The sequence below is a fragment of the Seriola dumerili genome, unplaced genomic scaffold (assembly GCF_002260705.1).
Source record: "Seriola dumerili isolate Sdu_G_001 unplaced genomic scaffold, Sdu_1.0 BDQW01000052.1, whole genome shotgun sequence".
Classification (NCBI taxonomy): domain Eukaryota; kingdom Metazoa; phylum Chordata; class Actinopteri; order Carangiformes; family Carangidae; genus Seriola; species Seriola dumerili.
The window spans coordinates 12,698,642-12,717,394 of record NW_019174307.1 but is presented as its reverse complement, the minus strand read 5'-3'; the positions used below and the strand labels follow the sequence as shown (position 1 = coordinate 12,717,394).

The following is an 18,753-nucleotide window of genomic DNA, read 5'->3' as shown; positions in this document are numbered from 1 at the left end:
CTTGTCTGTTGTTTTGCACTAATAAAACCCCTGTTCAAGGCTCTAGAATCACTTCACATCCACATTAAGGACATAACATGTGATATGCTTTTATAGTTTTGAAGTACTTGTACTTCACTTGAGTATTTCCATTTTATTATGATCTACACTGCTATTCCACTACATTTCATTGGAAAATATTTTACTTTTTACTAGATTAAAATGTTACATCAAAACATATGTCCAGCTTGTAAAATACAGTATATTGGTAAAGATTAAACCAGCTGTTTAGATGTTTATGAAGTTGTTAGATATTCCACTAAAGAGACATTCAAAGTCCTCAGATGGCTTCACAGGAACAGGTAGAATTATCCAGAATTTCACAAAAAAAAAAGAAGAAAAAAACTGAGAAGTTTGAAAATGGAAAATAAACTTGTGTGGCATAACTTTTTTTTTCTTTCCTTGCCCATTCATCATCTCAGGACTCTTCAGATTTATATTGTGTCCAACAAGCAGCTACTATAGTAAAATGCTGCTTACACAATGCACCAGTATTAACAGTGAAGGGGGGCAAAACAAACATTTTTACCTTTGATACTTTAAGTAAATTTTATACATTAAGCGAATGTAGAATTTTAGATACAGGACCTTTACTTGTAATGGATGGTTTTTACATTGTGGTATTGGTACTTTTATCGGATTTTAAGGATCTATGTACTTCCTCCACCACTGGTGATGTGTCGTCACATTGCTTCAAGCTGTCAAAGTCAAAAAAGCTTATGTGACCAGAGATGTTCCAGCTGCCGCCGCTAGATGGTGCCGTTGCCCCACCGGGTCCCCGGTGCTGCTGAGAAGGTGGAGGTGCAGCACCTCCTTCATTGTCTGAGTAAAGGCACCGGGAGTAGATCCGCCGCTCGGTTCAATGTAATCCCGTCTCTCCCCGGCTCACCCGCTCAGTCGTCCGCCATGGCGACCGCAAAAAGCCTCCTCTCCGGTACGAGCAGCATCTAAAAACTCATCTGGGACTCTTATCTTTTCCCACTACCGCTGGACGTAGATGTAATATCTCCCTTCAGCTGGGACGTAGGCTACGTACGTGTGGATAAGCCCGCATTTCGAGAGAAGGGGTAAGAAATCGTGCGGCCAAGTCCTCTCTGGTTGTGTGCTCTTAAGGGAAGTGATTCAACTTGTTTGAAGAGATTAGGGTTAAGTCCCGGGAGTATCTTTGCCGTGTTGTTTTGTGATCCTGTGGATTTCGAGGGAGGGAAATAAGTATCACTCTGTGTGAAAATCTTCATTTGCAGCCAGTAAGTGTCATATCTGTCCTTCAGTGTGCGTTGCATTGAACAAGATATACCTTAGCTGTGTGGATGTGTAGCAGACGCTGCAGTCCCTGATGTTTCATAGCTGTATAATGCCTCATTCCTCTGTGTTTCATATGTAAATGATCAAAATGTCGCCAGGAAGTGTGCCTTTTTTAATATCTGCCACTTAGTTTCCATGGGCTGTCCGGGTGAGTCCAGGCTGTGCATTTATGTCACATCTACTGTACTGTCTTGATAATGTCCTGAGGATTACAGCAGCCTGCTCTATTAACCTACATTACATTAACGGTGTGAACACACTACCAGCCCGTGTGAGGTGAGTCTACATGGAGGGAAAGACCTCACTCAGTGCTGGGTTTCACCATTTGCTGCACTAATTTCTCAGTCATCATTCAGGCGGTTTTTCCAGAGGCTTTTAAATGGCAGCCCAGCTCTAGTTACAACACGCATGTATCCTGTTGGCTGTCATTCTTCTCACTAAATGAACACATGTCACGTTGCCAGTAATACAGTGGGAACAATATTGATTCATGCAATGCCAGCCACACCCAGGTATCAGTGTCTGTGTTGCAGAACAGAGGAAATTGAGCTCTTTTTTTTTTGGTTTTGTATTGGAGCTTCCTTCAGGTAGACAGCTGGCTTTATCAGCCTCGGCCTCTGGCCATTCAGCTGTCACTAAAGGATTCCAGCTGTGCAGTGTTGGACCGCATTGAGGGGCCCCTGTGTGCTCCTGCACACAGAGGAGCCACTGTTACAACCCCAGAGACTCTAAGCCAGCAGTCACAGCTCCATGTTACACTCTTGTGGGGAATTTCAAGCAAACAAGTTCAAAGGCAGAGGGGGGTTTACCCTGAGAAACACTCAGGGGTCTGTAAATGTCCCTCTGGCATTGTATACTGGGCGACTGTGCTTTATGTCACACTGTGGCTCTGGGAACAAGGTGGCAGCTGTACAACTGGTACCTTATTTGTGCGTTTGTTTGGACCTGAGGTACCTATTCAGAGGAACACACAGACCTAGACTCATGACTGGTTGATTCATGATCTCTGGTGCAGGGGAGGGGAAGTGTGGGCTGAAATAATCACTGTCTACTCTTTCACTGGCCTCTGCTTCACTGGTGTTTTGTTTGAAGAGTGTCCTGTTACGTGGCATGCATGTGCAGGTCATATAAGACACGAATTTACAGACTTGACATGAGACACTTACCAATAATCATGGCAAGGGCCACTGAGTGATGACTGTGTGTGAGGATCAAATGTCATAAAAGACTGGGCTTGAAACGAAAAAATATGCCTCTTTCCATTCACGCCCCCAGTGACAGCATTAGGTCTGTTTTCCATCAACCCGAGGGAGTGTTAGTCTGCACTTTAGCTGGAAAACTCCAACATCTCCCACCCACTGCTCTGTGATGACAGTGCACAGACAGGTGCAAATGATGAAAACATACTTTCTAAACTCAGTGGCTTTATGGTTGAGGTTTAACAACACATTAGTCCATCTGTATCCGCTTGTTGAATCCCTTTTAACGTCTGAAGTTATGGATAAATTCACAAAATTCAAAGATTGACCGTCACATATTTAAAACTAAGATAGATTACGTATTTCCTCATAAGTTAAATTACAAATTGCTCTTTAGTAAGAAGAATGTGAGAGAGCAGAAATGCAACCATGCACTGAAACACAGCCCTACGTAGTAGTGCTCAAACTAGTTGGCAAAAGTTTTAATGATTGCGCTGTTTCAAATTGTTCATCGTGAAAAAATGCCAAACATTTACCCTTTGCAGTTTTTTGCAAGAATAATTGTTAAATGAATCTAGAATGACAATTAGTTGGAGCCCTACTCGTCAGCCTTGTGACATCTTACTTTAATCTATTCCAGTCTGAAGTGTTTGACTGGAAACTTTTCACCGTGCCTCTCCTAAACATCATCAGACACAATTTGGTGTATCCGCTGTCCTTGGCCTATTTTCTCCATGCACTCTGCTGGATTGCATTATCCGCTCCTTTAAAATACCTTATTCAGCTTTCAGCTTAAACTTGGCAGCAGTCATTCACCTCTGCGGTGGCTGAACAACTGCCCACTGGCTTCAGTAGTCTGATGAACCACTTGGTGAGGTCTCAGGATGACATCAGCCTGCTGGAATGTGTAATGAAGAGAGAATTAAGCAGGGCAGCAGTGCCTAGAGGGATCTGGCTGTGAATACATGGGGAGGGGGGTGGAGAGTGACCTGCTCGTGTGTCAACCCACAATGAGTGACTCCACGACTTTGTGCAAACACAGTACTCCCTCCACCTGGGACGAATGCAGACTGAGTGACACTGCAGATTATTCCAGATTCTGCACCTCAGCATATATCTGAATATAAGATGGTGCCCTCTATAGCTGCATTTTTTTTTTTTAATCAGGTATACCCCCACAGTCCTTTCATATGAATGTATTGACAATGCTGTTTATTTCAAGCATTATCCAAGATCTGTGAAAACCTATATACACGTGTGTGTGTGTGTGTGTGTGTCTATGTGTCTGTGTGTCTTTGGCCCTAACGCCTTACTTTTACGACTTCCTGAATCAATTGTCATTGTATTGACTCTTTGATTTTACACTCCGGCCTCGTGACTCGTTTGTCAAATCAAATTAAGCCTGCCTGATTTGTGCTTTGAAATCAAGAACATGCTTGGATCTTTTTTTACAGTAATTGGTTCTCCCACAGGCAGCAATTATCAGCCATTAGCTGCGAGTGCAAATACTGCATTCACAATTACTCTGTTAGTGTGACACAGAAGGTTGTGCAGCCTGTCCTCTAGGCCCAGATGCATTCATTGTATTTCACCTACTGCACCACTAGTGCTCTGTAAGAGGAGGTTTATTATAGCTGGTATACTTTTTTACAACTCTTCAACTGCATTTTTGTGTGTGTGTGTGTGTGTGTGTGAGAGAGTGTGCACGCGTGCATGCGTGCGTGCGTGTGTGTGTGTTCATGTTTTTGTATCTCTGACTTTTCTGTCTTCTCTGCAGGCTGGGCAGTGAGCAGTGCAGTGCACCATGGCAGAGCCAGACCCAGAACCAATGGCCTCTGGAGCAGGGCAGCGTCTTGGAGCCCCAGAGACTCTTGGCATCAGTACGTTGGACCCCGGGCACAGACCTCCGGCCATGCCTCCTGGACGACAAGTTACCATCAGGGTCCGTATGCTGGACGACTCAGAGGAGCTCTTTGACATCTCGGTAAGTTGTTATTGTTATCTTGCCCAGGCCTGTTTCTTGGTTGGAATACTAATGCCAGAGTGTGACTCTTCATTATTGCACAATAGCCAAGAAGCACTTCCCATTTTCGTCATAGCAGCAGCAGTCTGGTAACAGGTTGGCATGGCAACTGCATGATGTTGAATGCATGGATGAAACTGGAGGGATCTTTTTCATAATGCCAGCGTTCTTCTGCTATATCGAGATGGTATTTTCTCATCATTGCAGCCAAATATCCCAAACCATCTGAAACCTGTTCTTCTGCTGTCATGTATTGCAAAACAGTTTTTGACAGCCTCTCAGATTTTCTTTGGAAAAACCATATTTCCATGTTGGCACACTGGAGTGCTGGTGGCGTGTGAGAAATATTGGTGCTTTCCTAGATAATGAGGGGAAAGCACGCGAGTACTCAAGACTCACAAAATTACTTATTTTATGTTTGTGAATGAGACGGGCTGCCATTCCATTCATAATTTCAGGATTTAGAGGATTAACTTTCTCATCACAGAGATCTAAATTTAGACACTCTGGTCTAATCCATCTGCACAGATTATCTAAAAATAGAGCTAAAATTAGTCACTGTTTGTTAAATACCTATTATTATATGTTCATAATACTTGTAATACAAAGCTCTAGACACTGATTACTGGGACAAATCACTGTGCCTTTAAAAAAAAAAACCAAAGAACTGAATATTGGTGACCAGTTTTTAAATATTTATGATTCTATAGTAGCCAGTGGGCTTGGGGATAATGCCATATGTCCCTTATATACAGAGATCCCCGCTATATTGCTATTAAGAAGACCCTTCATTATGCCGCCTTTTCTTGTTTATACCGAACCGAACCAAAGGCTTATATAAAGGCACATCATTCCCACCTTGAATAGGCTGTGTAAAAGGGGTTATTTACATGGTAGGTAAGTCAAAAAAATAATGAGAGGTGGACAAACACGTTGCTGGTTTGTGGTCTTTTCTGTGGAAATTGTTCACAGTTAGAAAATATATAAAATAACACCAGCCTTATTCTTTATGGTGATGAGAAGATGATAAGATACACCGCACACTTTCTCCCAGCATTCCTCTGAAATTGTGGTGCTTTTGAAAGGTGTCTTCAGATCTTGATTTAATGGCAGAAACATAGGGTGGAGTAAGTGAAAAGACTGTTATTTGTCTCAGAATAGAAAAGCTAGCCATATTCTGTGACCACAATCTTTCCTGCCTGGAAGAGAGGAGCTGCTGAGATTTACTGACAGTTAGTGAGTGTGCAGTGCGGGATAGATGTGTCCTTCTGGCTGTTTCCCAAGGCAGTATGGGTAAACGTTGTTCCTAAAGCTAGCGGCGGAGCTCCCTGTGCATGACCGCTAATCTTTCTAGTGGTATCATGTGTTGCACTAAATACTTACAGGCCCACTAGTTTCTCACATTGAGATCCCACTTGAGTTCCCTCATTTAACCCACATTATTCATTTATTTATTTATTTATTTGTATACTTTGAGTTAGGTGAGCGATTAAAGCCTAATTTGTGTTTCGTTTAACAAAACAAGATTCTTGGGAATGTGAAACTCTGTCAGTACACTGTTTTTAAGACAACAAGCTTATGTGCTGCACCTGCCTCATAGCTTTGTGTTTTCTAAGGTTATACGAGGCTGATACGAGGCAGAGCATGTGAGGAAGGGATTTTATTCAGCCTGCTTCAGGGTAATCTGTGGAAACCTGCAATGATCATCGGCTCTCTAAGGAGACATCAACCTCAGAGTTTTGTTAGTATACAGTATAAAGCTTTAGTGTCCCAAAGAGTGTTGAAGGGAGACTGTGCCACCCTCCAGAGAGTGGCACTTTTGTAATTTCTCTTTGTAAAGTCTGTCTATCTTCTTCTTCTTGTTACCACTTGCTGTCAGTTTGATGCACATACAGAGATTACAAAACAGCGGCTCTGTCACTGGGATAAAGCGGCCCTATAGTGAGATTTTTTTGGGCTGCATGTTTAAACTAATGCTGCACAAGAAGAATCATGCACATGTGATCCTGACTCTCATGCATAGTTGGCCTTGTTGTGGACCTAACAGAGCTGTGATGGTATGGAGCTGTAGTGATGATGAGCTACATAAACCTTGTGTCACTGCAGCAGGCAGGCGAGATGCTGTTCAGGAGAGGGTAACAAAAGGCCCCCGCTGACAGAAAGCTTTATTCATGCTCAATTTAACACACATTACATCCTCTATCTCAAGCCAGCACTTGAGATAAAAATCTCAGTGGGCTTGATATTGTTTTTGCCCAGAGGTGTCGAAGGAGTACATTTCCTCATTCATTGGTTCACATTCAGGAAAGAAGTTATCCTAAAAAAAAAAAAAAAAAAAATTTGGAAAACAGGAAACATGCTCAAGTTTTTTCACATTTAGTCCAGTGTTACAGTTGTTTTCTTTCTCATATTATTTGTAAATTCAATTTACTGGCTTTAAGCTGCTAAAGACATATGAATGGACATATGAAACCCCAGGTGTATCCAGCTGATGAAGACGTGTCCCCCTTTAAAAGGCATAGATACCTCACAAGAAGTTGACTTGGCACAGGTGTTTGGATGCTAGGAGTAATGCTTAAATTTAGCAGTAACAAATTTTTGCTTCACCGAGTTCTATCCCCCCAAAATCCTCAATTTTTTTTTTTTTGGCCCAGCTGAGAGAGAAGACACAAAAAAAACATACGTCAAGTTGGCTCAGATCCTGCTGATATTAATCTCTCCCCCTGCAGCAGCGAGGTGAGATAACTGCATGGTCTACAAAACACAACTGTCAAGCAATTATCTAGTCCTTCATTCAGCGACAGGAACATACAGCATTGTTTGAGAAATAGCAGTTAATCTCAAATGATTTTATAGTCAAAGTGACCCAAGGCAGGACATTTTCATTGTGTCTCTTTAAGAAAACAGAAAATGTCTAACCTCACCCTGTCACTGATACTGAAGGCTTCAGCTCGGTTCCTCTGGTTCAGAGGGGTAGGTTTCCACCTCAGCGGGCAGAGTATCAGATGGTTGAGAAACAAAAAGGGGCCATCGAGCCATCTCGTGGGTCACATACCATGCTGTGGCCTACTTAGCACGCTGGCTGTGAACACGCTTGTGTTGATGCTGATGATGTTTGGCTCCACAAACATGGACAGCAGTCGCTGGCATTGATTTTAAAAAGCACGCTTGAGCCAAAAATATCAGTCCGGTTGCACCTTTTCATTGCTGGTTTCTGTGGAATTATTTTCAAATTGAAATTGGAGGCTTGCTTCTGCCCATTTTGCTCGTGCAGAGTTCAGTAGAGCAGGAAATCCAGACTGTAGCCTTCCGTCTGTCTTGTACTCTTCAGGCTAACATTCAGCGACACTGTCTGTTCTGATGTTTTGATGCTTATGTTTGCTGATGGCTGGTGGAAGCTCTGCAGAAGTTGTCTGTGAGGAGTGTGATTGTAGCATGGATTTAAGGGTTAGAAAGAGGGGGATGGGATGATGGTGGCAAAGCGGAGGGAGGAGAGTCATGCTCATTCCCGTGAATGAAGGCAACAGTCAGGCTCCATTAGTTAAACCTTACTGGTAGAATACTAACGAATACAACTGAACATGCAAAGTTCCACTTCCCATTCAGCACTGACCATAGCAACACAGGGATTTACGATTAGAGATTCAGACACATACTGTCTCCCTCACTTTACACTACTACTTCTGTTCTTCCTCTCTAACTATAATGAGCCTCAGAGGACTGCAGTCTGTCCTCTCCAGCCATCACTTTATCCATTACAGTCATGGCACAGCCGCTGTAAAAGGCTACTGTGCAGAGAAAAAACCCTGAATTCATTAATTACAAACTCCTTCATCTCTTGGCATTTTCATTTGCTATCCATATGAGATGTTCAGCCAGCACAGTCTCATTAGACTACAATTTATTAATTTTGCTTTCCTAATTACCAGTAAAGTCAACATCAGATTAATAGGCAGGCGCAAGTAAAACATATTTTTAGCTGCACTTGGTGGGTGCACCACTTTAGTCCAAAATAGAATATCTCAACAACTATAGGATAGATTGTTGTGAAATGTTGCATAGACATTGATGGTGCCCAAAGGATGAATCTCAGTCATTTTTGTGATTCCTTTACTTTTCTTCTAGTGCCACTGTGAAGTTAACTTGTATGTATTTTTGGTAAAATGTCCCAATGACTGTTGGGTGTATTACTATAGAATTTTGTATAAACATTCATGGTTGTCTTAATTAATCCAAGTAACTTTGGTGATCCCCCCTGAATTTCTTCGACACCAGCAGGTCAAAATTTTCACTTACCCGGTGAAATATCTCGACTACATGGACTGGCATATCATTTGTATGGACATAACACAATTAATCCTAATGACATTAACCTCAGCTGTACTTATTAGCAAATGTTAGCGTGCTAACACGCTAACCTAAGATGATGATCATGGTAAACATTATACCTACTGAACATCAGCCTGTTAGTATTGTCATTGTGAGCATGTTGGTGCTAGCATTTAGCTCAGTGTCACAGAGCTGCTAACGTGGCTCTGGACTGTTTTGTTGTTTCCCTTTCATTGCAGAGCCACAAGACATTGTACACCATTAGCACCAGAACACAGAGAGAAATGTTCTTGTATTGTTTTCTTAACATAGCTTGCAGTAGGTGGGGAGCATCAAAGCTTCGTTTGGGGGGGGGGGGGGGGGGGTGTTGATACTCCAAGCATCAGCTTTTGATCAGCGAGTCCACATCACAAATCAGTGGATAAAGATAAACATGTTTGCGGACGCCCCCTCCTAGCAATGTTTGTACTCAGTTGATGTTGCCCTGTTATAATCCTTCATTTTAACATATAATACTCTGATCGTTCTGCAGATACAGGAAAACACTACAGCCAATCTTTGTCTATTGAAGTTTCTTAAATGCATATACAATGTAAAGCCCTCTCCTTATCCTGGCATGAAGCATATCTGGGGTCAGCCCTCTGAGTCACAATGATATTAACTACAGATTTCATGTGACAGGGTGTAATTCATCTCTTAGCGAGAAGCTGACCATGCTGTCCGTGATCTCAATGCATCATTCCCATGGTTGGATCCATAGTTCATCGCTACCATCTCCAACATTAGTCACAGCAGATCAGATAGAGAGGCGTGCACAAAGAATCAGCTACTGACTGGATTTTTTTTTTTTTGCTCCCATTGCTTGTAAGCAGCTATATTTAACCTAATTGTGGCCACACAAAATAGCCTCTGATGCTCAGGGAGATTTTTTTTTTTTTTTTTTGGTTTCCCCATTCCCATAACTAAAGCATGTTTTCAGAAACTGCACTGAGAAACCAGGGCAGCAGGGACCACCCAGGCTAAAGGGGGCTATGTCACAAAAGGAGGGACCTGCATGCTTTAGAGCAAGCCTCTCACAGCAGTCCAGAGGGCTTACCATCATCCCACCACTCGCCACTCTTTTTCCCATATGCTGTCAGCCCATTCATTGTGATGGGGGACAATTAGAGCAGCTCCAGTGTGCCTTGCTATCAGCTGAATGGCAATGAGGTCCTGACTTAACGAGTAGATGATGAAGGGGCTTCTTTCAGCCCTGTTAGTGTGGTTCTTCAATGACGGACTGACCAGCAGAGTTGAGGAGGAGCTGGGACGCTTCTGGTTTGTTGCCACCTGTGGATCAATTCTCAGATGCTCATGGAGAGTCTGGGTATTAGAGGTGCATGAAATTTTCAGCACAGATCTGAATACCAATTACTTAATTAGTTGGATTGGCTAATGCTGCGCGTACTGATCAGAGTGCTTATTAAATTTGACATTGATGCCAATGTCATTAGTATACAATACAATGAATTAACTACATGGATTTATGTGTCAATCATGTTTTCATACTCGAATTGTGAAGAATGTACACATCACATATATTTTTCCTCACGGCAGAAGTGTCAGTCACGTTGATTTAAACCACTTAGCGACGCTACAGAGCTAAATGAACAGTCGATGAATTGATTGGTCGATTGGCAGAAAGTTTATTGGCAACTCGTTTGAGTCACATTTCGAGCAAATATGGCAGCGCTTCTGTAGTGCAGGTCCTTTTCTTTTCATTTGATAATAATGTGAAGATTTGTGGCTTTTTGGACTTGAGGGCCACACATAAAAGGAATTTAATGGCATCTTTGTCACTGTTTTGTGACATTTTATCGAAGCAATAATTTTTTTTTGTTAATCAGTTAATAGAGAAAGAGACAAAGGCAGATTAGTTGCTAGTGAAAATACTCACTGCAGATATATAATGCTTGTAAGGGTACATACTTTCCTATATCTGAACCTATTCTTAGATTTTTCTCGTCTTTTTTGTTTGTTATTTAAGTCGTGATGTTAGCTATTTCATGTTAGTTTATACTTAGTGTATACTTATGCAGCAGTTTGTGTGCTCTTAAGATGGGAAATGGCTCCTGGGTGTTCATCGTATCCCTTGCTGAATTGTTGGCATTTTGTTTGTTTTTGCTGTAATTAGGCGTTATAGGAAGTATTACTCTTAAATTAACTGACTTAAGCACTTACTTGCAGCAATACAATCCATATCAGTATGCAGTCCTAGCTCACATGAATGTGAAGAAACTCTCACGGATTTCAACTTCTGCAACATTGGCTCTACACGGCCAAACAGGTCGACATAATTGAAATTCAACACCCATATTATTTGTGCACATTACAGACCACCAGACGTTCTCGCTATCGCCTGTTTCTTGTTGTGTATTTTCAAATATGACATGTCGACTGTAAAGGAAGGCAGAGCACAGAGGGAGGGGGACCATTTAGTCTGGAAGAAGTGTGCTAAATCCTGTTAAACTCGGAGCTGTGGTGGGGACACGGTCTGGTTCCCCAGCCTCACAGCGCTTTAGGGGGAGAACTGACAGAGGTGGTGGTTGAGTGATTTGAGCACAGAGGATGATTTGGCACCAATATTTCTTGATGAGCTGTCATTGGCCGAATATGAATACAAATGGAATTTGATTGGCTGTTAGAGCATTCGGGAGGATGGGGCAGGAGCTGTGCAGCCCCGGAGCAACGAATCCAATTCTCTCCTACATTTTACACCATGTCAATGAGTTTTCTAAATCCATTACTGTCACTCCCCTTTCGCTAATATGAGTCATGCACGGGTAACAGAAAGATCTATTTAGATTAACTGTGCTGTGACTGCAGCACTCCTGTAATGCAGATGGTTGTTTTTAGCTTTACACATTGTGCTTCCGGTGTGTTAGAATGGATTTTAAAAGGAGCTATAGGTCCAAAGCGGTGGATGCAAGAAGATGGTGACCATGGCAATCTTCCCTCACCCCTATAGAGTAAGCTTGTCGTTGCGAATGAAAGGATTGTTAGAGACAATGTACAAATAAATAGCGCCTCTCTGATTTTATACCCCATGTCACCCGAGAAAGTGTTTGCAGCCTGACTGGGGAGACAATCAAAGAGAAGGCCTTGATACAGCACAGAGGCTGGGAATTGCCAGCACTCAGGCATCTGATGTTTGTCACTGCTGTCTGCTCTGCTAACATATTACATTTGTTCACTTTTGGGAGCCTTAAAATAGAAACATTTCTTGTTTCTGTTCTTAAACTGTGATGTCCCAGTAGTATTACTTCAGCCCACTTTAATCTGTGGTTATTCTCTCTCAGAAAACACATGCAGCTACTTTATGTGGCCTCCTGCCATTGAAAGGAATTATGTGCCGTTTGTCATCCCTCCCTCTGCTGCTAGAAATCACTTTGCTGCCACGACTGCCACGACCTTTGAGCTGCTGCATACAGTAAACGCCCCCCCACCCCCCACCCCCCCTGGGGTGGGGGTTTGGATTCCTTGCATGATGCTCTTTTCTGTGAACTTACATCGCTATGAATTTCAACACCATACAAGTTCATCTTTGAAAGGCCAAATGGAATCACGCTGGTCTATGTGTGGGGTTGCCATGGCTACGCATAGACGAGGATGAGGAGCGTCTGAGCCGGTTGCTGTGCTGCAGAGTTCTGTCTTCGACTGATATCCGCCGTGGAGGAGTGGATGGGGGTGGGAGGGGGGTGGGGCGGGCGGGCGTCTCCATGCAGAGCATTAATGCGAGTGTGGCGTGCAAGCATGGGGATACGCTGCTGCACACCAATTATGGCTAACATATTCAGGAGACACAGGGTACGTGTGCAAGTTGCTTTTTTTGTATTCAAATCCCCTGACTCAAAAAATGACTGACAATCTGTTTTTTTAAGGATTATTAGCTCTTATTGGTTTCGCTGCTGATTGACCCAGTTCCCCTGAAAGATGGCATTGTGGTAGGGGTGGGAAGGATTTGGGGTGGGGGTGATGAAGCTCAGTGTCACCATAAAAATGTAAATGGAAGATTTGTGTGCCACTGTAGAGCCAGCGCCGTGGTTTTGAAGGCTCACACATGCAGTACAAAGATGAAAGCCTTTCTCAGATTTTCCTCTGGTGAATGATACACATTGAAGCTGGAAAATATTAAAAGAGTTCAGTAATGTGACCATGCCGTTCACGTGCCTTGCGTCATTCTTGCACTGACTAACTGTCCTCTGCCAGAAAATATTCTCATACTCTCCTCACATGAACTCTGAACCCTTGGTTGGCTTTTGTCTGAAATAGAAATCCTGCAGTGGGTTGTGACTAGAGGGGGGGTGGTTTTGATTTCCCACGTACAGCCATCTTCCTCCCTCACATCCTGAAATGTAATTGGGTCGTGAAGCCACAGGAGAGGAGCAACAGTGGGAATTATCTGGTGGCTGATGGCTAAGAATACTAACATGACAGAGGATGCTGGAAACCACACGCTTTGATTTGAGACGTAAAGGATAAACACAATTTTCATCAAAGCACTTTACTGAATTGTCCACATCAGAAAGAGCTCAAAAAAGAGATATAAAATATATTCACATAAGATATTCAACACACCAGTGGGTATTCAACACATTTGATTTTGACCTTCAGTGTATTTGTTGTCAGAATAACATTGGCAGACTGCACGACATGCATCTGTGTCCCATCCCGAGCCTTTAATATTGCATGTTGGAGGTCGAGAAAATTAGTTGGCAATTTAGCAGAAAAATCTAGATAGATAGCTAAAAGCAATGCATAAATCTTTGAAATGTTCTAGCTCTGCTCATGTACACTTGACTAAACCTGATGAAAAGAGAAAATGAGATCATGCCTAAACATCAAAAACTCTGTCCCAGATTGTGAGGAGACTCCTGCTTCAGCGTGCTGAAAATAGATTTGCATCATGCATCTGGTGGGAATGTGTGTGGGGGTCTACTGCAGGAATATGAGCTATTGACAACTGCTAAACAACTGGTAAATACTCCCATTATATGTCACCTCTCAATTTTCCATAAAGAACAAGCAAACACACCTGCTGTGAGCAGGTACAGTTCATAGCCAGACAATCCTGCACAGAGAAACCCATTTGCCCTGTATTGTTCTTGCTATTTCTTGGAAGGACAGACTGAAACGACACAGAGGTAATGATGAAAGCTGTTGCTAAACCTGTCAGGTGATGTTTGACAGCATTATGCTGCACTGGTTTCTATACTGTGCACAGGTGCTTTGGGAAAAGAGATGCCTTTATAATAAGTCTTGTTCCTATGGTAACCAAGATGAATGTCTCTTTGTGGAAGATGCTCATGTTTGTTTGGTTCAAACAGCAGTGAAGTCGATTCTATCTGCCTATGTGACTGGTAACCTGCGTCATTTACAAAGAAAGGACGAGGGGAATGCAAACACAACGTTTGTTCTCTCGGTACGGCTTTGTGACAGATGCATGATGGCGGATCCTCTGACTCTTCATGCCCATGCATTATTCCTCTGAACGATGCCCTTTGATGACAGTGTTCAGATCCTTTCATTAAGCTCTTGAGCTGTGGCGCTGAATTCCACTGACTGAGTAGCGGCAGGGTACAGGTAGACATCACAGTTCATGATGGGTGTGGCAGCAGTGCTGCTCTTAGCTAGCCTGCATTTTCTCTGTGATGTCCTCCTGGTCTCAAATAAAGGATGAAACCCTCATGGGAACCAGTTTGCCTCAGCTGCACCGCAGCTTCACAGCAGCACTGAACCTCTTCAATGAATTATGAATTTCTCATTGAGATTCAGAGGGCTAATTATCATGTCAGACCCGACTAGCAGTGTGATATCATGGGATTATCCTTATCCTGTGGTGCCTTATTTTACCCCAGGTTCTCTGGCTTCACCTTTCCTACTCTCATCTCCTCAAATGTTCTTATCAGTTACTGCACCACATATGCTGCTCTTTTTTTTTCCCTCATGTTATTTTCTGCCATGCCTCATCGGTAAATAAAACAGAAATCGCCGCATTTCACCCTGGTTATGTTTTCGGTCAGTGCTGTAGCTCTGCCCGCAGTGAAATCACTCCCATGATGCATTTGCTTGACATGTTGCATATCAGAATTCCTTTCAGATGTACCTGTGCAGCTGAGTCTGCCTCCCACTGCACCCTGGCAGTAATTGAATTTGGGGTCTCCTGGGTAGATAGAGGAGATGTGTGGGAGGGAAAGTCAGGATGAATGAAGCAGAGATTGAGGGAGGGACATCTGTGTGTGTGTGTGTGTGTGTGTGTGTGTGTGTGTGTGTGTGTGTGTGTGTGTGTGTGTGTGTGAGGGAAAAAGAAAGAGGAAGAGAGTGAAATCTCAAACCAGTAGCCCCAGCTGCACACATGCCTGCTGGAAAGGTATTGACCTGACAACACTGCGTTCCCCACCACCACTCATTATTAAAGAGGGAACTGTTGCATAAGCTACCGCAGAAAATGGGAATCCAGAAGATTTCATGTGTCCCGAAGCAGCACATCCAAACACGCATAGCTTTGCTCAGGTTCTCTCTGGTTTTTTTTGTTTTTGTTTTTGCTCTCTTAAGCCGAGCTTTAGACCAGGCATCCCAACTGTTGAGCTTTTCTCTGCCTGTCCCTATTGATAAGTGATGCGCGGAAGTCAAGCACTAAAAGAATCAAAGCTCTGTCAGTGGGGGCCAGTGTGGGAATGCCCCTTAATAGATATCAAAGGATGTGTCCCAGGGGATGTCTGCTTTCACACAACCAGTGGGGGCTGTTCTGCTCTGGGCATTTCACATCTCTTGACTGTCTCAACGGCGGCAAATGACTGCTTCAGAGTATCCTGTCACTGCAGAGGCTCGCAGACCATTTCAAAGTCATAATGAATCCTTCCGGTTTTGTGTCCTTGTGAGCTGCAGAGGTTGAATAAGAAGGTCAACCATGTTATGTGCTGATTCATCCTCTTTAATGCTGCTGCTCACCTTTATGGTTAAAGATGATTATATGTTGTTTTAATGCACAGCATGATTCCTGCGTTAGGCTATTCAAGGTTGAATTTCTTTTAGGTCTGTGATTAGATTCATATCCTGCAGATATTTGCTCTCTCATGGAATTAGGGACTGATTGGCTAATCTTGTTTTTTAAGGTTTCTGCTGGCGACACAGGTCTTGTGGTTTTATTGTGACTCACTTGCTTTATTTCATTTAAGTCCATTACATAGTAATGTTGTCTGGGTGCTCATTCACATAAGCTCAGTTGACCTTCTTCAAACAGAGAGGCAGCATGGAAGCATTTAGCTTAATACGGATATATCTAGTTAGTGAAATTACACTTGAACTGTGATGTAAGTGAAGTGATTATACTGCGGTGCCAAATGGGAACCATATGGTTTGAATAAAACCACTATTAGTAGTTGTCTTGTCAAAGTGTTAATTCTGAGTAAGCAATGGTATAACTGCTTGCAAAATCGTGACCCAGTTATTCTCTGTTATTCTGCTGTTTTGTTGATGATCATAAATATGGCTTTCCTTCTTTGTCGGGCATTCTACACTGAAGAGAAGACAGAGAGGAGAGAGAGAGAGTACATGGAATAATGTGAATTCAATCCGGGATTATACTCTAGCTCTGTCAGCCCAAGATTTACTAAACCAGCATGTTGTGGTAAACATGAAAAGAGGGTGGGTGTAAAACACACGGCCAGTCACTGACAAGACCAATAGATATACAACAGTGTATTTACTGTGATGAGATACGAGACACAGAAGGTGTAAGTTTAAGTCATTATGGCAGCAAAGGTTAGATATAAACACAACTAGTATCAAGACAAGTAATAGAAATGACAAACTGCTGATTTACATTTACATGCTTGTGGGAAAGAAACGAGTTAACATTGTGCTGTGTCTTAAGGAAATTCTTTCCATTTCATTTAACCCACAAATGTTTTTTTTTTTTCCATTTCCCTTCAAACTGGTTTATCACTACTGTCAGGCACTATTAATATACTATACTATTTTTATATTGTCAGTGTCGTTGTGTACCAGAAGACAAGGCATAATTGTTGAAAATGACAGAAAGGGATGGAGAGAAAGAGAGAGAGAGAGAGAAAGAGGCAAACAAGGGTGTGAGGAAGCAAACAAATGAAAGTGAAACTTAACTTCTTTTATTTCATTCTGGTTATTTGCTAGAGAAAATAATGCAGATAGGCATTGCAACAACGCGCATGAATGCTGAAAGTGAGTTAATGATTACTGAGTGGTTACTTTGCGTTCCACCAACCAACGTCACTTAAAGGTGCAACCTGAATTTTTACATGCATGTTTGGTGGCTTGCATTCCTTCTCTTCTTCTTCTTCTTCTTCTTCTTCTTCTTCACCGCCTTTGTTGGTGCATTGTTTATTGATGTGTTACAGCCAAAAACTGTCAGTCAGTGGAACAGGTGAAACCAGTGGTAGGATGTGATATGCCCCACCCACATGTCCCTGCATGTACATGTGCACTCTTGTGCACATTCACAGTTCATTACAAAGCAGGTGATCCACTTGTAAAAAAAAAACAAAAAAAAACAAGAGTGTGTTGTTGTTTGGGGCGTGACAGAGAGTGATGAGGAAAAATGCAGCAGACACACTGCACCAAGATCAAGGTTTCCCAGAAATAGTCTATAATTACAATTTAATATAATAATGAGATCTGATGTTCTTGTCTGCCACTGCCTTTTTTTCAGTGTACGTCATTGCTTATTTGTTAGGTCTGTTTCTCTTGCACTGAAGTATATTTTGTTTTTAATGATGCACCCATTTTTTCACCTCAGTTTTAGCCATGTCAGGAGGATCCTAGACGAATCATGTCACAAAGTGATCGGCTAGTTGAAAGCCTCCTTACACATTTTTGAACCATTCCACTGAAGTAAACCTCCTCCAGAGTTGGGTAGCCATGCTGCATACTGTTGGGTTACCATGGAGATCTTGCTCAGTTAAAAAGTGAGCCAGCATTGTAAGACTGGAAGCCTGGGTTGCACCCAGCATTGGCTGTCTAACCTCACTTGGTGAGACAAACCCCCCAGGCCTGCATTCAAACCCAAAACACTTGTGCTTTAAACCTCTTACTCGCAGATACACTCACGTTCACTTCTCATCTATTGTTTATGTGTTGTTGAATTAGTCAGAGTGGGTTGTTTCAGTCTCTGAGAGCCCTTAAACTCCAGCACTCTAAAGCATGAGTCCAGTGTTCCCATTTCCGTAGACGGATTTGTGTGCATGCGGGTGTGTGGTAATTCTTCGCCAGTCGGCTTAAAGTTTCACTAACCTCACAGCGAATAGAAATGGTTTTGGGTGTGCTTGAGAAGCAGAACAGGGTGTGGCATTTGCACCCTCTGTATTTTAGCTTCCAACACCATGCTTATGGTCACAGTAATTACAACATTATTACATAGAGAAATAGAGCAAGAACTCTGTGCCTGTAAAGGTAGAGCCCCCACTACACTACAGAATAATTAAAATGGCATCTATTTATGCAAAGATAATCGTTTACTATTACCTTAACCACATGCTTCCATTCAGTTCCAGATGATTCCTCTGTATTTTTTTTTTTTTTTTCCCTCAGAGATTAGGAATCACAATTTTCTTTATGTTGCCATGGTTACTGGTCTTGCTCTGTCTTCCAGTGGAGAGGAATTGGTATTCTGTAGTCACAGAGGCCTAAATTCCTGCCGGACCCAGTGGCCTGCAGACGTGGAGCAGCAGCTGCCTTCACTGAGGCTGCGTCTGCCCTCACGTTTGATTGCTGGCTCGTGTTTGTGGCCGAGTTTCTCCAACGACGGCCGCAAACGTGAGATTTCACCTCAGCACCACATCC

The 18,753-nt window shown here is 42.6% G+C and overlaps 1 protein-coding gene across 2 annotated transcripts in view; it reads left to right on the top strand.

Annotated features, from left to right (window-relative positions):
* The first annotated feature begins 903 nt into the window (after positions 1–903).
* LOC111218323 (FERM, RhoGEF and pleckstrin domain-containing protein 1-like) overlaps positions 904–18,753 on the top strand; it is a 51,302-nt gene continuing 33,452 nt past the window's right edge. Inside the window, exons 1-2 of one of the 2 annotated variants that reach the window (XM_022740573.1) lie at positions 904–1,106; positions 4,321–4,527. In XM_022740573.1, the coding sequence (XP_022596294.1) occupies positions 4,348–4,527 (180 nt within the window). In that variant the 5' untranslated portion in view covers positions 904–1,106; positions 4,321–4,347. Of the gene's footprint in view, positions 1,107–1,230; positions 1,287–4,320; positions 4,528–18,753 lie in introns of those variants that run through there. The other variant, XM_022740575.1, reaches the window with a different exon arrangement.